The sequence below is a fragment of the Rhamphochromis sp. 'chilingali' genome (assembly GCF_963969265.1).
Source record: "Rhamphochromis sp. 'chilingali' genome assembly, chromosome: 4".
Taxonomy (NCBI): Eukaryota; Metazoa; Chordata; class Actinopteri; order Cichliformes; family Cichlidae; genus Rhamphochromis; species Rhamphochromis sp. 'chilingali'.
The window spans coordinates 14,055,856-14,082,201 of NC_137948.1; the positions used below are offsets into that span (position 1 = coordinate 14,055,856).

At 40.7% G+C, this 26,346-nt stretch overlaps 1 protein-coding gene across 1 annotated transcript in view; it reads right to left on the reverse strand.

Annotated features, from left to right (window-relative positions):
- LOC308395361 (cytoplasmic phosphatidylinositol transfer protein 1-like) overlaps positions 1–25,287 on the reverse strand; it is a 75,747-nt gene extending 50,460 nt beyond the window's left edge. Inside the window, exon 1 of the mRNA XM_080880172.1 lies at positions 24,997–25,287. Within this exon, the coding sequence (XP_080736298.1) occupies positions 24,997–25,044 (48 nt within the window). The 5' untranslated portion in view covers positions 25,045–25,287. The remainder of the gene's footprint in view (positions 1–24,996) is intronic.
- Positions 25,288–26,346: the final 1,059 nt, after the last annotated feature.

Sequence of the window (26,346 nt, forward strand, 5' to 3'; positions counted from 1 at the left end):
GAGCTGTACGTTTTAATTTGCTTCCAAAACCCCACAGTCAGGACATGCTATATTGTATTTAGATAGAAGCTAGCGAGCTAACTTCCTGCTAACTTCTAACTCTGTTAAATGTCATAAATTCCGTTTTCATGGATGCCTGGATGTTAAACTCAGTTGTTACACCTGGTAGAGCAGAACGCTGATCATTTTATTAAAGATGAAAGACTTTAGACATTTTTTCAACTCTCAGTAATGCCATAGTGATCGTTTGATATATGGACCTGCAGCGGAGTTTAGGCCCAGACACGGCTAGTGACGTCAGACTTAACGACCGGATAGCATAAAAGCAAACGCAATGGAGTCTCATGTTTCCCCCCGAAAGTGAAATGCAACACATTTGGTTTTTGGGGGGTTTTGCACACACACACACACACACAAAGCTAATTGCAGAAACTTTGGCTACTGATTCTACTACATCAGCAGGAAGCCATGTACAGAAATCAATATATCTCCAGCACTACTGTATCTATTATAGCAAGAACTACTAACCAGCATCAGTGATTATTTTTTGAATTTTTATAAGACTCCCTGCTTTGTTTGGTCAGCAAGCAGAAAGAAGCTGCCTCATGAAGATATTTGATTCTTCAGCAGCAAAAATGTCTGACAAACAGCTGCTGGTAAAGTGTGGTGACTGACTTAAAAGCTTTCTGTCCACTGGCCTCGACCTTCTGTCTGTTGATTTTTTATCTGTCAAGCTAACCATGTTTCCATAACAGTGTTGCTAACCAGGGCCATTGTTCCAAGGTCAAAAACACTAAGGAGGAAGAGCGTAAGAAACAGGCAGTTAAGAAGTCCAAAAATATTTTTAGAAAAGAAATAGAGCAGGTTGACCGTGTGCAATGTCTACACCCTCGGGCCTGCACACTTTTGTGGTAATATATAGTTTGTCAAAATATGTGATTAAACGTAAACTAAAGCCTGTGTTCATCGTTCAAAGCAACAAACTGTGTTTCAGCAAAACACTGGCTTAGGCTGTGATCTTTGTTTGCTCGAAATAAAAGGAAATCCTAAGAAAATAATTTTTACCACAAACCAACATTCATTTCCCTACCAGTAGGACTAAAATAGAGACCAAGATTCCAGTGTCTACAGTGTGTTTCTTGTGGTTTAAGGAAATGTGTTTACAGCAGGCTATGCAAGAATGATGTTTATATAACGTTTAGAACAAGCAGAGAGGTCTTCAATCTTAGACCACATTAATAATTCTGAGACAGAGTTCATTCTTATGTGACTATGAAACTGCTACAGGGCAACAATGTGTTTAAACATTGTCGTGTTTAAACAGGTTTACAAAAGTTCCTTGCCATTAATCGCATCTCGTTTATCCAAGTCGCATTAATAGTTGATAACGTGCAAGTCACCAGCTCACTCTCTCAAAATTACATGACAGCTTTACATCCCTAAAGGCAATTCCTGAATATGCCCACCCTCGTGTGCTCCCCTAAATGATTTTCCATGATGCTGAATTAGTGGCTTCATAAATTGGATTGTTATTTCACACAGATCATCGAGGCCTTGTGGCCATTGCTTCAGCTTTCGCTGTGTGACGACAGGCCAATAACCACAAACCACACACATAAACAATTATTGCTCAATGCACGTATCTCATCTCTCCATTAAGTATTGGCGTCATGAAGGTGGCGAAAATAATCTTCTGGCAGTCACAAATCCAAGCATCACTTCCTTCTTCTCAAAACCCAGAGCCCACAAACTTAAACTAACCCCAAACTTGAGGAAATCATGGGCAAATGCAAAAAACAAATCATGTCACAAGAAGAGAACTGTCAGTAAAGAAAGAAAGCATGCTTTAAGACCTTAAAGTGGGGTTGATCATTTTCCAAGTAAGAAACTCAGGGTAATCATTTAAGTGAAACACTAACAACCTCCTACAAAACCCTTCAAAAAACGGTTTCCTTTTTTGCTTTCTTTCTCTTCACAAATCCCCCCCCCCCCCCCCCATAACTTCACACTGACCAGCAAGAAAACAAACCCCAAAAAACAAAAAAACAGAAAAGGGAGCTTGACATTCAGAGTAAGCACTCTGGCACACTTCCATAACCAACTGCTTGCGTCATCCTCCGCAAATGCAATGCGACTGTGCTTTGTACCACAACACAGTCTGTGAAATGACGACCTCAAAGTTAATATAAATCCATCTACTTTTGTATGTAATGTTATTTAGGTACACAAGACAGTCAGACAAAATTCTGGATGCAGGATCCTCGACCAAATCTACTTTTATCAGTTAAAACTTCATATCAGTGTGAAGTTAATAACTGACTAAATTAAACTTGATGGCTACTGCAATGTGTTCAAAAGACAAACAAATGTCACTTTAACTACAGGTTTATTAAGTTATAATGAAACTGTTACCTCACATCGTGAACTTTACGTTTGCAGTTCAAGTGCTTAATTTCAAGTGCTGTTTTTACACTTTTGGAATTCTGTACAATCCATTCATAACAACGCTTATCAAGTGCTTGACAAAAATACTGGAAACAGTAACAGGAAAAAAAGAGAATCCAATGGATCATCCACTGAGGCCTCTGGGTCCAGCTTTCAGAAATGCGTATCGGAGTCCAATTTCACCTCCCACTGACGTCAAGTCCCTGCTAAGGCCAAAACAGCCCAGCAGCAATGCTTCTCTTCCCTTCTGTATTTCGAGGAAATTACTCAGCTTTTTCCAAAGTATCTGCACTGTTGATCCTTGGCCAGCATGTGTGAGCATGTGAGTTTGGATGTGTGTGTTTAGCTGCGTGTGGCTCTTTGCAGTGACATCAATGGGGGTGCAAAGGGGAAGGAAGTTAGAAAATGTTTGGAGTTGGAGAAAAGACAGAGCCGATCTTTGTAATCACAGAGCAACAGTCTCAGAGTGAGCTTAAATGATGGCTTGACTCAGTTTTATTGCCTCTGCATATCTCAAACTGGTGCTAGAACCAGTACCGAATTATTAATACTAATATCTTGGAAGACATTACTGTGTTATGCAATACATCATACTACAATTTATGTTAAGGAGATCAGGTTCAGCAGGAACTTGACTGTATTACCACACCACAAAGTAAACTCCAAAAAAAGCATGGTTAAAAATGATTTCTCGAGCAAAAACAAAACCTCATCAATTAGTCTCAGACGTTCCCCTCTTGTGTTTCCCTACTTTCGAGCTGATAAAATCACTGTTGTGTCTCTCCTCCCAAAACGGAGCAGACTTCGACTTGACGTCCATCATGTAGGACTACAGCTGGCAAGAACAGCATTTGTCCTCAGATGTAAAGGTTCAGTTTAACCAAAATCTGCAGGAAGCAGAGAACTAGCTCATATGCTGCTACACTGAGCTCACCGAGGCTGCAGGGCATAACAAAGACTGCCGTCGTTAACTGCTCTCCAAGACTGTTCAGTTGCCGTCCTCATGGAGAGACAGCTCATTATTGCTCTGTTGTTTAGTTTTAACAACATGGGCCCACCTGTATTATTTATTCACCCTTTTAAGAAAGGACCACAAATAGAAACCAATTCTGGATTCTCCATGAATAATGCATGGGTAGCATTGTCAGGAACATGACCTCAGTAATAGGTTACTGTTATTTTGTTTAAAAAAACAGGCTGATAAGAAAGATCTCAACGCCACAGTCTTATATTTCTTCAGCAACTTCTTCTGACTAATTGCAACAGTAGCAGTTAATTTGTGATCAATATTTATAACACTGATCCTGCTTTTCAACAGAACTCCCACATTTCCAAAAGAAGCAACACACCAACTTATATTCTCATGTAACTAAAACAACATTTGATTAGTGCCTAACAGTGTCTGCATGTGTATCACCTCTGTTTTCAGCTACCTTTCTAACCTGATAGTGCAAAACACAGCCCAAACACTGTGTGAACACTGTGAAGCAAAACACAAAGGACATTTGCTGTTATGTAGTGTTTTTAGAGATTTAGCTCAATACAAACTGAAGAAATGAAGACCATTCTGAGTTAGGCTCACTGGTATCTCTTAGATGTAGTCCTTTATTTGTATCATTAGAAGGAATGCCCACACACATTCCCACAGAAACACAGAGGAAAGCCTTTGTGATCATTATTAAGCATGTAGAAGATGAACTGGCAGCTCGATAGTCAACATCCTTTGTCCAATATATCCACTATCCCTCCTCTGCACATGTCAAAATCATCTCAGCCTTGCCTCTAACTTTGTCTCCAAACCGCTCAAGCTGAGCTGCCCCTCTAATCTACTCCTTTTGAATCCAGCTCCTCCCAGTTACTCCCAATGAAATCTTAATATCTTCAACTTTGGCTCAGAATCCTGTAGTTTTGCCAGTGTCACTGCCTCCAACTCATAGATCATAGCAAGATTTAACTACAACCTTGTAAACCTCCCTTTAACTCTTGCTCACCCCTGACACTTGTCTCCAGCCACCCCACCCTGTCTCCACTCTCTCCTTTACCGTCCTTTACCCTGGATGGCTGACCCCAGGCATTTAAACTCACCTACCTTTACTGTCTCTCCTCCTTGCAAGTTTACAGTTCCACCCGTCTCCCTATCACTCACACATATACTCTGTCTCACTCCCACCGACTTTCATTCTTTTCCACTCCAGTGCATACCTCCACCTCTCCAGGCTCTCTTCCACCTGCTCTCTACTCTCACAACAGATCACAATGTCATCTGCAAATAAGAGCCTCCTGCCTGACTCATCTGTCAACCTGTCCATCACCATGGCAAACAAGACAGGGCTCAAAGTAGATCCCTAATGTAATCCCACCCCCGCATTGAACGCATCTGTCACTCCTGCCGCACACCTCATCACTGTCTCTCTGTCCTTTGCATGTCCTGCACCACCGTCACATACTCCTCTGCCACTCCTGACTCCCACCTACAGTACAAGAGTTCCTCTCTTGCCACCCTACCATATGCTGTCTCTAAATCCACAAAGATAGTGAAGCCTCTGACCTTTTCTAAACTTCACCCTCAACACTCTCAAACTAAACATCATATCACTAGTGTGCTTCCTCTGGATAAAGTCTTACTGCTGCTCACTGATTGTCACCTCTCTTCCTAACCTAGTTTCTGCAACTCCTTCCCATTTCTTCATGGTATGGCTCATCAGCTTTATCCCTCTGTGGATACTGCAGCTCTGCACATCACCAATACCAGTACACTTCTTCTCCATTCCTCTTCATCCCTTCACTCCTCAAAATCATGTTAACATGTCCACTGCCCTCTCTCCTAGTCATCTGGATCAACTGCCTTCCCAGTTCGTCCTCTTCACAGCTGCCCTCACTTCCTCCTTACTAATCCTCTGCATTTCCTGATTCACTAACTATCCTCCATCCATCCTCTTTTCTCTCTCATTTTCTGCATTCATCAGCTTCTTAAAGTAATCCTTACATCTTCTCAGCACACTCTCTTCACTGGTTAGCACATTTCCATATTCTGTCTTCAATCACCCTTAATGCACATCCTTATGACCTGTTTATAACCTGCTGTACATCTTCTCTGTGTTTGTATATATGGAATTTATACACCTGTCAGCATGGAGATTTAAATATACCAGTATTCATGCATACTACCGTGTGGGTTTCTCTATATAGTATTTTATGTTTTCTATACTTTCAAACACCAGAAAAAAATCTAAACTTGCCTTTCTTTCCCTTCCCTGTTGAATTCTGGGATTGTGGTAGTGGACTTTGAAAAGGGGTTGTCCTTTGAGGAGAAGGATGTGGGATGAGAGTGAGTCATGCACATACAAACACATACGAGCGCGCACACCGAGAAAAGAAATGTGTGGGAAGTGATCAGCAGATGTGTTAGCACCAAACAAACGCTACACTTTGGGGGCCAGAACGCAACAAGCGAGAGAGTCAAAAATTAGCACAGGTTGATCAATATGAGATGAATCATCCCAGGAGCCGGTGAGTCCATGTAACCTCTATAAGTCCTCAAAAAAGACTCAGGACTGAAACCACGGAGACTTAAAGCAGCAAGAACTGGAAACGCTGTGTAAAAATAGATCAAGGATGTGACATATGCCATATAAACCTTTACCTAGCAGGCTGAATCTACTTTGTAGTAGACCTGCCCTTCCCACACTGCTGGCTTGTTCAATCAGTATTAGAAGTTCACACTTGCGCTTCAGTGTTTGGACTTTGTGGGCATTACGTACATGCTGGTTTTTGTATTTACACCAAATCAATCACTTCTCTGCTTGTAGCAACAATTATATTTCCTTAGAAATGGCACCAGCTGCTCTACAGCAGACAGATAACAGGTGTACTAGAAGTTATGGTATTAAAAAGGGAAAATAAAGTAAACAGAGAATAAATTACAGCAACTGAGGGGTTTGTGGAATTTCTGAGGGGCCATAAGGGGCAACCAGACTTTAACAAGAGCCAGAGCTAAGTAGCCTGCTTTTTAAGGCCTCTTTAGGTCTATTTAAAGAGCCTGCACATCTGCCCCCTGTTTGCCTTTCTGGGGCTGTAAAGCCTGGAAAAAGAAAGGAGAGTAAATGGTGATAGAAGAGAAGGGAGATAGTCTTTATGAGATGCACACTTGGATGGCTTGAACCAACAACATCAAATGAACAGAGTGACTTGGGCATACAAATCAAACTTCCCCAGTATTTTTTATTTTTTTCATTTTCACCAGGTGCTACACTGAAGGAGGCTGAACAGAAAAACTGCAGTGTTGTTATGGAAATTCAAATAAGAACGAAAATGAAAAGCACACAGTAGACAACTTAAAGCAGCATTATGTAATTTTTATATGTTAGTGATCCCAAACAGCAGCTGTTTGAAACAGGAGGACATCTCTGCAAACAAAGCTGGTAGTTACCCCTTTTTAAACCATTATGGAATCATTTATTTAAGAAAATGATATTTAATGTCGAGATTTTTTTGGTTCTGGTTTTTGTTTTGGTTTGTTTGGGTTTTTTTTCTTTATACTGAACAGCTTCCCCTCCATTGGATGTTCATAGTGACCTATACCAGTCTCCAAAATGAACCGAAACCACCAACATGTACACTGTACAGTGGTGTTTACTGTATCACTTCCATTTCTTATCAGTAATTCTGATTCTGTGTATAGGTGTATGGTAACATTGCTGGTCATGATGTTTGCTATATTTTTCAGCAAAAATTCAAATTTCAAATTAAAACCTCGACGTATAGATGTTCTCTGTGTCTAGGGTGGTGGTGTTTGGTTTAGGTTCTATCAAGCTACATCCAGACTGGAAGCTTTGAAGCTGATGCCCAGTCGTTTGCAGACGTTCCAGGCTTTAGTTTCCTAGGTAACCCTGTCGTGCATATACTATCAGGTCATATGTCAATCAGCGGTATCCTGTGCTGGTAGCTGCTTCGATTGCTCACCTTCAAGGTGAGAAACGTTCATTTCAAGTTGTGCCCACATGTCCATGCCAGCAGTTATTTTCCCTGGAATCACTTTTAGTCACCGTACGTCTGTCGCTTGTCTTGGTCTTTGGTCGCCACATTGCTTTGAATCACTTCCAGTGTGGACGCAACTTTAGATTGAAAGCAGTTAATTCATTGTGCATTGCTTTGAAGCTGACAGCTGGTTACTTGTCAACATTCTAGGATCGGGTTGCCAAACCAACTAATGTATTTACTACCAGGTCATGTGTCAATTAACAGGACACTGTGCTCTCACTGGTGATTATTGCAAACGCTCGTCTGGAAGCTGAGAAAAGATTATTTCAGGTCCCGCCCCTTGAGGTCAAATGTCTCTGGTCACCACATTGCTGCAAATCTCTTGCAGTGTGGACACAGCTTTATAATTCAACCGTAAGAATTTCTCTTTGCATGGGCAATTAAAATTCTTGTTGCCATCTATCATGCCATATAATTGTTGAACAACTACTTCTAGGATTTTTCTTTTTTTTAAATCTGAAGTTTAGCAGAGACAAAAAAAAATCCTTAGAATCATTGTCTATGAGAATGCTCAAAAAATATGAGTTTTTAAAACATGATTTAACCGTATATCAATGTTGTTGCAAACAGAAAAGTCTAAAAGGGAACATAAAAGTCTGTGAGAATTACTCTGTGGCTACGTCCATTTGTAGTGTAATGTAGAAATTATTCAAACTAAACAACAATAAAAAATAACACGTTTTTTAAAGCTTGAAACAAACAGACAACAGTCTTCTTGAACCCTACTTAACTTTCCTACATATACAAAAATAAATCTTGTCCGCGTTCCTTAGTAATCCCTTGAGAAATGTTACACAGTATTGCTATAATTGCATTCCTAGGGGTGGGGGTAGGGTCTCTTTGGGTCATTTAGCTTCAGCTGCCATGTACAGTCCTCATCGCTGATTATCCTAGCTGGGCCGAGTCTGGTGATTTTACCATTGCAGAACTTTACAACCCTGTCGTAGCACTTTCATCCATGCAGGGCCTCCACGGGGGCCACCAGCAGGTAAAATATTAAATTCCTAATCCTGCCAATTATAAAACATACTGGATGAGTTGGCACAAAAACTGGTATGACCTCAAAGGACCCACCTGGGGAAATTGCACTACTTCAACAAGCTCAGCTGGTTAGCGCCAGTTAGCGAGCATTAGCAGGCTAATGTTAGCAAGTAGCTCCAAACCACTGCTATACCCATGTACAGTTTCACAGAACCACTAACATGGTTCTGATTTGCTACAGACTACAGTCTCTTTAAAATGTTACAAAACAAGCCACTTATAGGGTTTCCAACAGGCAAGATGACCCCTTTTTAGGATAAAAGCTACAACTGTTAGATTAGCTAATGTATCTTATTAGCCCACCGTTGCCATTAACTGTTTTTACACATATAATTAAAAAAAAAAAACAGGTCAAAAGTCTAATTTCTTTCCTTACTGGGATTCCATTATCATTTTTTTCTGTTTGTTGTCAGAAAGGAGAAAAAAACATAGAAATATTTATTTAACCAGGAGCGTGACCTTCACACATAAAAAAAACTAAAACAAAATGAATACTAAGTGTTTAAAACACAATCAGAATGACAAAAAAGAGAAAACAACTTCTTAAACCAACAATTGCCAGCTTTACAGAAGAGCCATGCTTTCAAATATTAAATGCAAATATATAAATAAAAATAAAAATCATTATTCTTATTATCTGTTCTTTACCCACATCTTTTTATAAAACTGCACAGAGAAGCACATGTGCTCAGTTTCTAATTAAAAACATCGATTTCCTTTTGTACTTTCCTACAAGCTGACTGCCAACTATCAATGTGATCAACCATTCTGTTATCTAAATGATTAGACAAGCACATCTCTCTACTTGCTCCTCCAAACATTATCCCCTTCATCCCCCTACTCTCAACCATGTAGCTTCCATGTATGCACGCGCGCACACACACACACACACACACACACACACACACACACACACACACACACACACGGTCAATGCATCTTAGCTGGCATTTTCGCTGCTTAATCCTGCAAATCACACAGCAAATCAACCGTGGTCAGGGCTGACTCGGTGGAAGAGGACACTAAAACAGGGGAAAATTTACACACACACACGCACCTGCACCAGTGAGGGAAGAAATCAATACCTACTCTTCTTTTTCAAAGGAGGAGTTCAAAACATGACCTACCTTTACAATTACGTGGGGAATTGTAACTCGGTGTGGAAAATAATTTGCCCTCTCTCTCACACTCAGGCAGTCCCTTGCAGAGATTGCCTGAGCGTCATTGTGAGCCCATTAAGATAAGACATGAAGTTTATTAGCTTTATTCAGCAAGTGATCTCTGTGTTCCTTCATCAGAATTCCTTCATGCAGAGGCGGCAGGGGAAATACTGGCCTTACATCTAGCCCAGGTTAGTACAAGACAGCACTCCCTTAAAAATCTTGTACCCAAGGAGAGCTCAGCGTACTTGGACAAGGCTCATTTTCAAGTTGAGAAGTTCAAAATGTGCACCTGAATAGCAGTTATTGTGCTGAAATATTCAATCAATTATAAAACAAACTGCAGAAGTTGTTCGATGCAGAGATGATGGTAAATATCAAGCCTTCATTATAATCACTTAAAGGCTATGTAAGCTTTTATTTCACATCCAGATAAAAGCTCTTACCATCTGAAAGCTTGTTTTACTCCTGTGGCATTTCTTGTCAGCTGGTTAAATAAAGAATCATCTCTTGCAAGTAAAATCTAGTGTCGGAGTATTGCAATGTCATTCAATCAGTCCAACACTTTGGATGCATCTAGGATTTCTACCAGTTTAATCACAAGCGGGAGGACCCCCAGCAAGCCCAAAAGCCTTTTAGCACAAAAATATTGATTCGTTCATGTATCTTAGCCCACTGTTCTCATTAACAGTTTTCATGCACATTAACAACCACTTGAACGTCTCATTTCTTTCCTCACTGGGGCTCCGTCATGCGTTGTCTTTTTGTTGTCAGAAAAGAGAAAGAAGCTTATGACATTTCATGGTTCATTTAAATTTTGCTGCGTTTAGAGGTATGTGCTGGATTGAATATACACCCTGCTGAAACATAACATAAACAAATGCTTAAAAAAAATAGCAGAGCCTATTAACCTTGGCATCAATGTGTCTAAGCTGAAATTATCCACACTGCAAGCAAGTGATTGGTGCTAAATCCCAGGTTTGGGGTAAAGTAAGACTCATTCAACTGCCTCATTATTTGACAGTTATCCTAGGGATAGCCTTACACCATAATCACTATAATCCAGTCCGCGATCAGGGTAATGGTAGGGAAGGATGGTGCTGGTTACCATAGAAACCAGAGACGATAATGAAGCGTGTCAGCATATAGCTATCTATAGCCTGTCTAATTTGTGTGCGTGTGTGTATGTATGTGCGTGTGTAGGCTGAGATGATAGTTCTTCCAAAGATGCGTTGCACCTGTGTGTGGGCTGCAGGCGTAGCAGCACAGCATGATGACCAGTGTGCGCAAGTGTATTCTTATCCCGAGTGTAAAAGCAGCTCAGTTACACATGGCGGGAGCAAGCTGAAACTTTTCTAAAAGCGATAGAAATAGATTCACTCATAGCCTCATTAATGCCAAATGCGTTTTTGCACACACATGGACAATGACGCACCTGAGAAATTAAGCCTTACTTATTTCAGAAGACGGCAAAGTAACTGACGGAAGTTTGCAAAGTGCAAAAAAACAAAAAAACAAAGCACATTATATTGGTAAAACACTCTTAAAGCTGCTATAATTTCAGTGTCAGGCAGTGAAATCATCCTAATGTAGCAGCAAGCAGCACTAAACCAAAGATGACTTTTTAAACGTATCCTTCCTTCTCCATATTTCATGCAAGTACACCATCTCAGTCTATCTTTGTTCTCCCCCTTCTTCCTCTTATTTGCATGTATTTTACTGAATGAAAGCCTCTGGTGAACCTCCACTTTCCATCTCCATCTTAATACCCTAACCTCATCTTGGTAAATCTTTCCTTCTCGCCTCTTCATGCACTAATGGAGAAAAAAAAGGCAGAAAAAAAAAGAGGGAGCGGGGAGGGGTTGTGGATTTATATTTTCCATTTCTCTGTAATCCTCTGTTGCACTTTCTGTCTAAGTATCTCTGTGGAGAGACAGCAGGGACCAGCAGCTACTGTACAAATACAGGTTCAGCTCTATGCCTGTATACACATACACAAATACAAAATACACACGCACAACATGTGAAACTACAGACGGTGAAAGAGGACCACCGGAACATTAAATTGAATCAGATGGCAACTCACTCTTCATAGATTATAGAGCTAAAGGCTATTCAAGAAAGAAAGGCCAAAGACCTAATCAGGGCAGAACACACAGAACACAGTAAATAGCCAGCCACAAACAGTGTAGCCGAACAAGCACGAGGCCACTTTAAAGCCACTTTCATACTAAAGGTGATAGCGTTATCAGTTTGGCATTTGCTTAAGTATTGAAGATATAAGCCTAAATCAAGCTTTAAGCACCTTGTTGTATTTATTTGGAACTTGTGATAGAACTTTCCCTCTTGCCTCTCAAAACCAGAGCACTACAGTTCAAAAGGAAGTGATTAAAAACATCGTTTAACATGTTATGTGATGCCGTCATTTTTATTTTGCGCTCTTCTGCAGCAAAACATCAGTCTGTGCTGTAACAGGTCTTAGCTGTCGACAGCAACCAACGCTAGTCTATGGTCATGTGAATTTAGACTCATTATCCACAATATCACAGTACAAGTGCAAAGTCTATATTTGAGTTGCTAAAGTGTGTTTGTACATATTCAGTGGACCGTGAACAAATTCAAATCTGACAGCAGAGGCCACAAGTCAATAGAGGTAACCTTCCCAGATAGCAGTTTACTTCATGTAAACAGACAGTTACATTTGTATAAAGTTAATGCTGGCATGTTATAATTCTTGTATAAATAAGCACTTGTGGAATATAACTGATTTGAAGACATTGCGTGATCTTGAAATTCAAAACAGATTGTTCACTCGGATAATTTTACTCTCAAAAGATGGGACAGCAAGTCTGTTAATAGTATAATGTTAGATCAGCATCACAACTGGATTTAGCACCATGTAGCACTACAAAACACATTAAGGAGCTTCCTAAAAGGGAAATCAAATCACCCTTGAAATTTAACAGTGCTAATAATTGTCCTCTCAGAATCACTTTCAGCGTCACAGCCAGAATCTAGTTTCCTGTGTGCGTTTGTAGGATCATAATTTCCAACACTTTACTCAGACAGAAGTGATGTGTTTACTCTGTTTATCACGTTAACCCCCCCAACCACTCAACCCCTCTATCCCCCACCCTGCACACCCACACACACCCCTCTGCTTTTGGCAGGAATCTACTCAATAATTCATAAAACACAAAAAGGGGGTGTGGAAATTCGGTTGTGGCAAGATAAATAATAGAGCGTGCACGAGCTTGGTTAAAGTGATCATTGGGAAATGCAGGGGTTGCTGTGGAGAGCAGAACCCCACTGACAGCTCAGACATAAGCGCATGTGCGCGATATGACTCTGACACTGCCGTACAATCAATCAGTTTTAATCACCCATTCCCTCATATCGCCTTAACATCGAAGCGAGAGCGACAAAGTTGATGTCTTTTGAATGAATGGGGATGTTTTTGGCACCGATGGTAAGACAGGGGGGGACATTAAATGGCGCCAACTCGAGTGCAGGAAAAAAATTAATGGGAATTTTCCACTGTTCGCACAAATGATTTGGAAAAATGGACAGATTTACTAATGAAATAATATTGAGTGTCTGCCCTAAAATCTATTATTAATAAATACCACATATTGTGTGTTTTGAGTAGTCTCTCGGGACACTCTAGAGGCTCCACAAAGTTCTCTGCTACACCTAAGATATAACAAAAAAAAAAACAGAGCTGAGCTACATCATATCGTCTTTAATAATGTAGGTATACATTTTTACGTGATATAAAAAATGTCATACTGTGATATTGTTGCTATAGCAATGTGATGCATTTACTTCCTGCAGTGCATGCAATAATGAGATAAGCCCAGGCACGTCTGGAAGCAAGAGCCACATCTCGTGCTTCGACGACAATTTACTACCAAAGAAAGGAGCCAATTTGGGCACCAGTTTAGCTCTTGGGGTGAGCGGGCGACCATAAACTGTTCCCCTTAAAGGTTTCAATTTCAAATTAGTTTAACCACTGGGGCAACAACCTCCGAGTAAAACCAGGCTACGAAGAAGAAGATATTAGCAGCTGGTGATGTGCAAACAAATGGCTCAACCAAGAATCGCTAGCTTCATCCCACATGACAGGAAGAGCAAACGGTGGATGGAAATTACTGACGTGTTGGAAAAACAGGATTCTAAGCAGCTGTTTAAAAACTCGACCCAAATGCAACATCCCAAAACGATTCTTTAGTTTTTTCAGTTTTCAGTTTGTGACATGCAGCTCCTCAAGACTTACAAAGTTAAGTTGCTCAAGCTATTGTTAAAATAAGCTGCGTTAGGCAATTATGTCATACTTTTATTTAAAATTTGCAGCCAGAACACTATCAGGGCTACTTTTGCTCTTACATCTGACTTGTGCTGTGTCACTGCTTTTGCACTGTAATTGACACTGATGGCAGCTTATTGGAAAAGGACAATTTAAATGCCCTTTATTTACTTATCGATGCTGCTATGTGCAAGCTGCAAGCATCAACAAAATGCTGTTCAGTTTTGGGGGGTTTCTGTACTACATTAAATATCGCTATCACAAATTCTTTCTGAAATGTTGTGGTATAGTTTTGAGGCTACATTGTCCACTCCCAATAAAGAGAAACTAAAAAGGAGATCTTCACATACGTCAGCTGCTGCTATAGTGCTTCTATGTGTATGCATATCACTTCACGACGATGAATGCACACACTCCACGCGACTACATTTGCGTTCCCCATGTCTCCATGCGTTATTAGTAGTACACATCATGCATATCAACACTACATCATCATCAGCTCGCCTCTCATCCTTAATTTGTCATACATTACTTCTCTGATGCCCTTGCTGTCTGCTACTGGCACTGACTAATTCATTCACGCAGACCATTCCATGTAATTCCTGTCATCTTTCCTGCAAAATCTCTTCAACCACACCCCTGCGAAAGCTCTCTCGATAAACAACAACGAAAATCTGCGCAAACCCACTTGAGAGCAGCAAATGAATGCCTGTAATGTCAAGTGCTGTAAAGAGTCTGTGTATACTACAGTTTTTTCTGATTGCTTAAGCACATTTTTTGTAACTATTGGCTAATTTTGCAAAACTCTTCACACAAATAAGAAAACCTGTCACCCAATAATCAAAACATTGTAGTTCTCTTGCAAAAGCGAACACAGCTAGATTAACTCTTCACACCTTCGTAAAAATGGTGTTTCCGTATCAAACAGTACACACAAGCCATCATCTACTAAGCACACAATGCGCCAACTGCACACTGATGGTATGAATACAAAACACATCTGGCCTTTGCTTTCTCTGTGCACAAGGTAGGCTATGTCAGTTTGAGCTCATACTTCTGTCATAGATCCATAAGCATAGAGGGATCCAAACTTCAAGTACTGGTGTTTATTCACACACATCAAAACAAACACAAGTGTTTATTTCCAAGTATAGGATTATTTGCAATCGCCATAATGACTCTATGGGTTACTTGGTCTGCAGTGAACATGCTTCCTCTGTCCCAGCATCTGGTCATCTAGCAATTCTCTAAAGTAACAATTTCAGTATTTTCACATCAATGGTATTGGTGTGTTTCTCATTGGCATATGCCAGTGCTACAAATCTTTGTGCGAAGTGACTGTACTAACCGATTCTCATTTCAAGATGTCCTTATGGTACTTGCTACAGTGTAGCGGCTCGAGTTAGGCTGGACCCGTTGGCCAGCTACCCTCAGGGTCATTCCACGGTTGATTACATGGTTCACTATTGTAGCTCTGATGTCATCAGCAATTCTATTTCTTACTCTTCCTACCCTTCCTCTCCCCCCTCCTCATCTTCCTCTCCCCCCTCCTCGTCTTCCTCTTGCTCCTCCTTGTCCTTGTCGTCCTCTTCATCCTACTTCTTCACCTCCACGTCCTCTTCCTCGGCCTCCTCTATTTCTCACTCTTCCTGCTCCCTCCATTGTACTCCGCACACACAGCTTACCTGTATTATAGTGCTTAGGCTGATTGCAAAGTGAACTAATTATCTAAAAAAGTTTTCACATGTGAAAGTGTGCCAGACAGTTGGCAAATTAGTGTTAATGATAGCCATACATGTGTATACTTTTGCTAGGAGTGTGTTGGAAATTTGGTAATTGAGTGTTGTGCAGTGAATTGTGCCTACAGTCTTGCAAAGTGTGTGTTACAAAATTGCAAACTGAGTGCAAAGCAGTTTTTGTGCTTTTAGTTTTGCAAACTCAGTGAGTGGTTTTGCTATAAGTCTGAATAGTTTTAGAGATTGTGCTACAGGAATCACAGTTAGGGTTTAAGCATTCAGAAAAAACTGTAATTTACACTCATCTTCTATCTAGACTCTAGCCTCTCATCCTTGTATCACATTTGTGCATATTTTGGTGATTTCATACAAGGCAGCATTCGCAATTACACTGAGGGCCAAAGAGAAGAGCAACCCTTTCAACTCTTGTAGCAGGATGTAGAGCAAACAATAAAAAGGAAGTTTACATTTTATTCTAATCTCAGCATGTTTTTTTTTTTCTTTTTATAAAGCATCTCCGAGACACGGCATTAGCATATGCACCCAAAGTAGCAAACAGTAAGCATTTTCAGTGACATTTCCCAAATTGAACACAGCAAGAAAGTTGCTTTGGTGTAAAGAATCAGCTGCTTTGTCTCTATTTATAGCCACATTTTACAGATTTAGCAGCCGCCTTCTAACTGTGGCTGCAAGTAGAAAACGTCTCTTATCCCTCCTGTGTGATTTGCTAGCGCGTTGGAAGAAATCCTTTTTTTCTCCATGGTGACACGAGGTTGTTTTATGCCAAGGCTTGATCAAAAAGAGCCTGCGCTGCTCTCATTTAACTCCATTACTTATTTTTATGTGACTTTATGGGAAAACAGAAAATGATTAAGCAATACTCCTAATGATATCCGAGTGGGGTTTTTGTGTGTCGTGCAAATTTCCAATAAGTGATCACTGGGTTTTCACTCTCTCTCAAAACGTTGGGAACTGCTGTCCATCATTTTGAGCTCATTATCAGTCTCGCATAAGTGTCTCAGGCTTCGAGTGCTTGATGCTGCTATAGAGCACAGATCACTGAAGAGCTTGCAATGATCATGTGCCTTACTGTTGAAAACAAAAAAGAGGCACAAATACACTCGTTCCAACTAAAAGTATGGAACATAAAGGAGAGGATCGGTCCAGACGAGGCTGTCAGTGTTGCATGACGACATCATGGAGCTCTTATGTTATGAAAAGACCTTTGTCTCAATACAATCCAGATACACTACCACACCGGCACACAAACACACACACAGCCATTTAGGAAATGAGAATAGTCTTCATCCGAGGATAATGGTCCGTCACAACCCATGATGGTTTCCTCTAGAAGAGTAAATGGCAGTAAATGAGACGCTGATTGAATCATAGCATTGTCATGTATACCAGATGGCAAAAAGGTCTTGCACCTTACCACGAAACCAACTAAATAAACAGCATGTAATGGGCCCTGTTTCCCAAACAAACTCTGGGGTGGTCTGGAGGGATCTAACAATGAAGTGCGAAAACAATATACTGAGTAAATGTGCAGCTCTGCTTTTGAATTAAATACTGGTGTTTTGATACAGGGATATCATGGAGCTTTGGGGTCATCTTGAGGTTACGTTAATATACTACGGAAGGCAGGTAATGAATCGAAAACTCAAACTTCCACCTCACTCATCTAACAAGTGCAAAAAGAGAAGTTCCCTACAGCAATCACCAATATCTCACTTTGCAACTTTATTACATTATCCATTCAAACCACAGGAACACCAAAGAAGCATTGCTGTTTTCATTCAGCCATAACAGATTTGTTCTTACATATTTTCTGCCTTTCATCCTGTGGACACATGGAAAATAACTGCTAGTGTCATAAAAATTTGCTCTGGGCCAAAGTATCACTTGACAATGGCAGCCAATCAAGTTAAAGAGACTGATCTTTTTCTGTTCCTCCAACATAAATTAGATATCCTGGGGAAACAGACAATATTTCCAACACATGTAACCCTTTACTGTCTATAGAACAGTTTTACTGAGATAAAATTAGTACATCAAGCGATGGAAGCCAGTGTTGCGTGAAATTGTTCAAACTGCCAAGCTCGAGGGCTCATACAATGTCAGAACAATATGAATGCTTCCATGTGCATTTACAACTGATATTCATCAGTCACAAAATGACTCAGCAATTCAAAATCCTATCATGGTGCTTTGTAAATATCCGCTACATTACAGCTAACAGATGCTAACTGCACTTCTGTGTCCAAGTTGCTTTTAGTCAGCAACATCAATGGTAATCTCAGCTGTGTCGAAGCAGAGCAGGTGTTCAGCTGAAATTAAGCTATGCAAACATAAATTACACTACAGTAAGGTATGCAGGTTTCCTTTGGCAAGTATGTGGGCATGCTACATCAGGATATGCATTCTGTAATGAATTTATACAAAACTGGTAATTGCAAACATATGAATACCACGAAAAAATGTCGAGTTAGAAAACCACCTAGGTTTCCTTTGAACCTACCATCCAGACATCCCTTCAAGCAGTCAGCCAACCCTAAGTCTTCTCATTTATTAAGTCACCCTTCTATATATCAAGCCATCCATTCTCTCTAGCACCTAAAAAAAAAAGCAGTTTCTGCAAAATCTGGCTTTACTACTCCCTCCAAATGATAAACATGGCGGTCAATAATGGATATACCTCTGGGTTTCCTCTAAATGTGTCATTCTTTTCCCAAAAAAGCTGTTATCCCAGCTCAAGTCTTTCAGGAGATTACAGCATTTCACAATCAGATGCTGTCATAATCCTTCAGTTACTGCCAGCGCTAACACCCCATCAAACAGGCATTCAGCCAAAGGCTACTACTGTCTGTCGACTACACCAAACAGACTAAAAACTCATGGATATTCAGTTAATTCAGTTTTGAGAGGGTGTGTTTTTCACTATCCTCTGCTGAATGTCATTATCCTCTGAGTCACTACAGTTAATAAGGAAAAAAGAGGCAATGAGGCCCTGCATCATTTTGTCTTTTCCCTTGAAAACATCGTGCGCTCTTGTGACAACCTTATTCAAATGATACGGTCTAGGTCTACATCTGAGCACAATTCAAAGAGATTCTCCGGTTCCCTTTTCATGACACAGATAAAGCTATTACAGTGTGAAATTGTACTCGCAATGAAAACTTTAAATTCATCCACCAGGGCTACGATCTCAAACAACTGTGCCGATGGTGCCACATAGAGACTCGGGTTAGCCAAAGGTTGACCAAAAATACATATCAAACAAAGACACTGAGGCACAAGTGAGAGCTGCTGCAGAAGGAAAAATATATAATGACAGACAGACAGAAAGAGGAGAAGGAGGAATACATCCATCTGTGTCCTATCCTTTACTGGAAAGGATAGAGAGGTGGCTGATGAATTGTCGAGCGCCACGGTGGCTGATGAATGGCTCAGCTCGTAGGAGAAGAGAGCAGATTTATTCCCAAGGCACTTAAAAGGGAAAATGATTATTTCTTGGCTAAGTGGTTCTGGTTAGTATTACATGTAAATCTTCTGAGATGGAACTTTAAACCAAAACAGAGAAGCTACGCTATGAGTGAACTGCTTCAAAGGCTTGAGTTACACCGAGTCATCCTGGCCGTTATTATTACACTGACAAAATTAAAGTTAATATTAGAGATGGCACGATACCACTTTTTTATGTCCGATACCGATACCGATATCATAAATTTGGATATCTGCCGATACCGATATGAATCTGATATAGTGTTTTTTAATCAACAAAACTGTTTTTTAAATATCTTGCTGCATTTTGTATAAGTTCATACTCAAGTTTAAAACAACAACTACACTAAAGCTATTCTGTTATACCTGTATGCAAAAAAAAATATTTCATAGTTCAGCAATACTGATCAATCTAATAAACTTAAACCTACACCATCCTCCCTATTCTGGTATTTTAAAGAGTACTTAGCATAAATATTAAGCAACCTAACTAATAGGGTTCCAACTCCCAGCAACAACAAAAATAAAAAAATAAAAAATAGGGAACCACCCCTCACGCTCCACCTCATGATGCTTAATCGACGTAATCAACCTTAATTGGATGCAGTGTGAAAAAAAATGCACAGAAATCAATTCTTTTTCAAGAAATATTAAATAGATTCAACATCTTTCTTCAACAAAATTGCAGACTGCACAGATGGTACCTTCCCAAAGGAAAAAGTACTATAGCTTACTAGGGTATATATATTAGACTTAATAGTTACTATATACAGTAATGGACTTCTATTCATTTTACATCAAATTAAAACTTTGGGTGTCAGATAATTATTTATTAAAAGCTAGACATTTTAAATGAGAATAAGAAAGAAAAGTATGTCTTTGTGCCCCCTTTTCCCTGTTAATGCCCTATCGGCCCCCCTGGCTAAACTTTGCTAGATCCGCCCCTGCACAGTTACCAGCGTCAGCTACGTAGAAAAAGATCCTCGAGTAGAAAGTAATATTAAATACATTCTAACAACAGCTGATCAAGCTTAAACGTGCTGCTGTTGTTCAGCCGCTGGTTTCCTCTTTCTGGTGCAAAGTGGGCCAAAAACAAACTAGAGACACGGACTCACGACAGAAAAGCCGATCAGCTGATCGTTAAGCAGTTTCATGATTGAAGTAGCAGCAAGAAGAGGCAGTCGCTCCATATATCGTTTGTTAAGCTTAACGCAGGAATGCTTTACAAACATTCAGAGATGGACTTACACACTTGCTTTACTTCTCTCGGGATAACTTTGTCGGAGATGAAATGCCGGGTTGCTAGCGAAGCTCCAAATGCTATCCAGACCATCGACAGGTCCCGCATGCCACAGCCGCTCTATCACGTGATGCATACTGCTCCGACGTGCTAACGTTCTGAGGTGAGTTACGGCGTGTTGCAAGTTTTGTGAGGTGCTTTCGTGATATTTAATGGATCGGATTACATTTTTTATTTTTCTCCGATATCCGATCCAGTAATTTAGGTCAGTATCGGACCGATACCGATACGTAATATCGGATCGGTCCATCTCTAGTTAATATGAGCAAATCTTTTCATTTGCTAGGTGAGTCCAATCTACAACAAGGCTTGTGAGCATTTAGGTGGAAACTTTTGCCACTGCAATTTCAAGACTTATGAATACTTACTTATAAAATCTAAGTTTGAGGCTAAAATGAGCTCATCTCTGAAGCAAATCTAACAATATTACCACTTGGAATGTGTATAAATCCAAGCCTGTGATAAACACAGTTCTCTCTTTCTGCCCTGACTTGTCCACGCCACATGTTTCACTTTGTTTGTCCATCGGCTATTCAGTCCACTGACTAATACATGGTGCCTGACTTTAATCTCCTCTAACATCACGACGCTCTTGTCTTCCAAAAAGACCCTCTTTCTGTCTATGGCTATTGCTGACAAAAACCGTAATTTATCATAAAATTATACAAGGGATTGGTCTGTACTATAAATGTATGTAGACTGACTTCACTTAGCTACATAACACAAAGCAGTAACAAGAACCTGGATATCAAGATATCCTTTTTCAGGAAATAAGATACTGCTTTCAAGAGAACTGACTGGACAACATGTATTTTTATGTGTCATTTTCTTACCTCGAAAATAACCTGCACCAAAGAAGTTTAGGTTTACAGAATAAGTTACTATGGGCGTGTAACCAAATAAACTAAGTTACCTCACCAAGACTGAAAACCCCGTGCAAAAACCTTCCACTAACAAAGCTTCATAGTACAGGCCTTGGGTGTTAACATCTAGATGAGAAGCAGCAGCTAGTGTGACTGATCATAAATACTGAAATGTCTAGTTAAAGTTCAGCTAGTATAGCCAACCCGCCGTCTGGTAATGTCTATTTCTTGGCTGAGAGTTGTGACATCATCTGCTGCCTGCCACTCAAATGTGTGGTCAAAAGATTAGATTTGAACAGAGAAAATAATCTCCTATAAGACCACGATGTGCTGTGTTTACACTTCATATTTGAGATTTTAAAAAATGGTAAAGATTGGAAATTAGTGAGCTTTAAAGGTTCTGTGCAAACTGGATTTCTTTCCTTTCTCTCTAATCTTTAAGCTAAGCACAGGAAAATGTTCGCGTGAACATAATAAGGTGTTCTCTGTGTGGTTTCTTTTTTTCTAGTTTCGTGTCCAAAGAAATTGGGAAGACCACTTTCCTCTGTTTAAAGTTGGAAAAAAGAATGAGAAAGGCAGAATATGGATGGAAAAATGCTGCAGCAGTAATACGTCAGGAACACACCCAGACAGGCATCTTAATCATCACCCAGAGATGATTAAGAGGAAAGAGAACTGAGCCTCACAGAGCAGCTCATACACTCTGGTATTGCTAAATGATTCCTTCAGTGCGCATGATGTTTGTTAAACTTGTATAAACACAGCACGGATAACCAGTCCAACCTCAGTAGTAGGGCTCGAATGACGCAACACAGCAAGCAGCAGACAGTGATCTCTTCCCAGAGACGACACACAGAAAGATGTGACCTTACATGTCCCCACGACTCTAAGAATCTAAGTGCACGTACGTACGCAGTATCGGTTTATGACACAAGGGAGCTTATAAGGGGAAAAAAGATCTCCCAGAACTTCCCCCATTACCCCCACTCCACTCCACTCCACTCTTCTTGTCCTCTCTGCCATCCTTTCCCTTCTGCTCAGCACATCAACCGGCAGCACAACGCGGTTTGTCCTTATGCCTCATCTGTCTACTCTACCCTTCCGTCTTTCATTATCTTAATCCATCCTTCCTATCCCTTTGGACTGGCAGGAAACTGGATTTTCAGGAGCGAGGGGACGACACTCAGCTCAATGTGTGCAGGCTTGATAAGAATAGTAAGAACAAACAGGCCAAACTACAGCCTAATATGTTTTTCCCCCAGATCATTAAGGAGGTTCCTTTCTGTAACAGGACTGTCAGCAAACAATGGTGCCCTGCTTCCTGTGTTTCATCCAAACATGGATTTATCTTCACAAATAAAAAAAGAAGCAAAGCGCGGGGCCTGTGTGAGCAGTAGTGGATGACCACTCTCCTCCTTGTTTGCTGAAAAGTAAGAGTAATGTCTCCATCCCTGTTTTCTTTTTAACTATCAGATTCTGAGTACAGTACAAAAGCATCAATGTTTTTGAGCATTTTGGTCCATATTATTTTTTTCTTCACCTTTAACTACATACACGCTACACTCCTTATACTTCCAATTTTACTGTATTTCTAAGAGTATATTTAAGTATTTTGTTTAGCTTCATTGCACCTCATCATACAAACCTCAATAAGGGTTTTAAAGCTTGACAATAACCATAAATAGCAGGGTTTGGGGTTTTTTAAGTTCACTCTGAGTTTACGTGTGCTTTTCATAGTTTGGGTCTAGCCCGACTGCAGAGGAAGGAAAAAATAGCAACAGGAAGTTAAAACAGCAGGTGCCAAAAAGTCAAGCCTCACTGTAACAGCATTTTTGAAAGTACGAACTGGTAAATTAAAGTGTCATTGGCTCAGCATATTCTCATAAATATACACATAAGCGGTTGTCAGGTGCTCCCACGTATCAGCAGACTTGTAAATAAAGGAAAAAACAGCAGCATCCAATGTGGTGCTTTGAATTTTTCGTGCTAGGGTGACCCTCTTGTTAAAAACGCGATTGCAGATTGAGCCTTTGATTACACTGTTCTTGCTTCTCATAACTACCATCTGTTCATAAGTTAAACCGACGTGACAAGAAAGTGCTCGCTATTCCTCTAAGCTTATAAAATGTTCACAGGAAAGGCTGCTTTACTGAATGGAAAAAAAAGCATGTGTGAACGCTAAGACGCATTATCACCGCACACACACACACCACCACAAAGGTGTTTAAGAACACAGGCATGAGCACACTGTCCCTGTAACACCCTTGTGCAAGAAAATGACTTCTCCCTTTTAACCGCAGGTCTCTACATGAATTGTTGGTGTGAAACTTTGCGTAGTCTCTGTGTTGAGAAAACTGCTGCTGACCATGGCAAGAAAAGTGAACTTATTACATGCGGCAAGATTTTCCCAGTGAATCTAAAATTACTGTGTAAGGCTGTACATGTAAACGGGAGATGCGTGTAACTGCACTTCAGTGCAAAAATCCTCTCTTCCTGCATCTCTAATCATGATTTCCTCAAATCCTGAAGGTGTCAGAAAACAAGAATATAATGAGGGTTACACACATTTGCTGTTGGAGAACTCAATCACCACATCCATGTATGAATCAGAGAGCAAAAATGAGGAAAATATGAATGAATAAGTTCCCCGTAAAAGGCCTGACAAAAAAATGGTCTCATTATCTGCTCACGCTTTACAATACTTGTTTCTTTCCTCAGAGATGACCAAGTCTCATGTGGATTTTACTCTTAAAGTCTGGGGTTGAGGAGATGCCACTGGAAAGCATTGTTCCACGTGACTATACCAGCCCCCAGCCATAAGAACACCACCCCCTATACCCACACATCACAACGACAAGAGGGATGGAGATGAATGAGAAAAACAAAGGCCTGGGTGACAATTGATAAACATGCTGTTGTGCTGTACAGCAAGCATGCCAGGACAAGAGAGCAGCGATCGTCTTCACCTTCTAATTTTAGACTGTGTCACGGGACCAAACAGACAAATAGGTTGAATACAGACAATGGACAATTCTTTCTGACATCGCCGCGTGCGGCACAAGTGCATGCAGGTATCAGTGTGCCGACCCCTTCTCTGCATTGTGTTAGTGTCATCGTGTGCAGCATTACATCAATGCAATGTAATATGCATGTAATTGCCTGCATGTGAGCAAGTTAGAGTGTGCGGCCGTAAGAGGAAGAGTGAGAGCACACTGCCACTGTACGCAATTCTACCACCAGCTGATCAAACAATCGGATCTATGATTGGTTTTATATTTGATGGAAGCGTTTTACGAGCTGTGCAAAGGCACCTGCTTGTATTGGGAGTTCTTTGTGTTGCTATGCGTTATCAGACAAAAAGTAGTGATTTAAAGTGCGAGTAGAAAAGTGCCGATAAAGGCGGAGAAGTGTGCATAAAGCGCAGATAATAGATTAGTCTCCAGTGAAGTTAACCTGAACGCATTTCTCACTTCATATGACCTCCTGCCACATGTCTGGGACAAGCAAACCCATGGCGTTAGCCGCTAAGGTCGTCCGAACAGCACTGAACCCCGCTCGTGATTTAAAAAATAACAAAAGAAACAAGTGGTGGAGAACTTACCTCCTCTACTGTGAGGGGCATGCATATCCTGTACTCCTTCATCAGCATCTTCCCCCCTCTTTTCTGTTTATTCACAATGTGTCAAACCAGCCGAGTAAAGGTTCCCTCCGCCGACCGACGGGATGTGTGTACAGTCTGGAGACGTGTCAGAGCATGTGAGGGGACGCGTAGCCCGAGTTATAAAACGCTCCCGGAGTTCCGGCTCACTACTTTCATCAGAACCAGAGGACGCAGTCTTAGGCGCTGAACGTGAGAGGAGAAGTGAACTCGGTTCTGGGTTGTTCCCTCCCAACACACTGATGACGCGTCAAGTTGAAGCAAATGACGCTGGACACAACCGGAAGTGAGCATATGGACCATTAAAATAAGAGCAGAAGTGTGCGACTGCAATTTGAATTGATCCCGTTTTCTACACATACACATCATTGTTGTTGTTTGGCGACATATTTTTCACTTAACTATTTATACTTTATTCTATTTTGTATTGCCAGAAAGTGGAACGCCATATTCCAAAGGGTCAAAAGGCACAGGTTACTTTTTTTGCAAGTTTCAATTGGAAGTGAGTTTGAGGACAACATTAGGAAAGGTGGCTTGGGCATGTGCAGAGGAGGGACCGTGGATATACTGGACCACGGATGTTAACCATGGGGCTGTCAGGCAGGAGAGGGGGGGGGAGTCCACAGAGAAGATGAAAGTAGTGAAGAGTTGATGTTGGTTTCACAGAGGAGGATATTTTATTAAGAATAACAATTTTTTAAGAACTTGCATCACTATGGTGTTACATGAAAATGTTGCCCTGTGTGTGGCTTCTTCTTCTTCTTCTTCAGGCTGCTCCTTTTATGGGTCACCACTCACCACAGTAGACCATCTGCCTCCATCTCACCCTGTCACTAGCATCTACCTTCACTACCTCTGCTCCTTGCATCTTCACTGTTTCACCCGTCTTCCTCTCAATCACACACATGTATTCTGTATCTGATGCCTGATGTAATGCCACCCCCACTGTCACTCCTACTGCACACTCACCACTGTCTCACCGTGCTCATATGTATGCTTCACCAACCCTTACATCTTTCTCTGCCACTCCCGGCTTCCTCATACAGTACCACAGTTCCTCTCCTTGCACCCTATCGTGCTTTTTTTTTTCTAGATCCATTAAAACATAGTGCAACTCCTTCCTCCTTAATGCCTTTAATTTTTAGTCTGAATGTGTTTATATTATGCGAGTTGTTTAATAATTCTGTTCATCATCAAACTGCCAAAACTAATTATATCTGTGGGCATCAAACACTGGTCGAACTTAACTTTCAGTTAATTTGTAAATGACTAAGTACAAAGATGCAAAAGCAA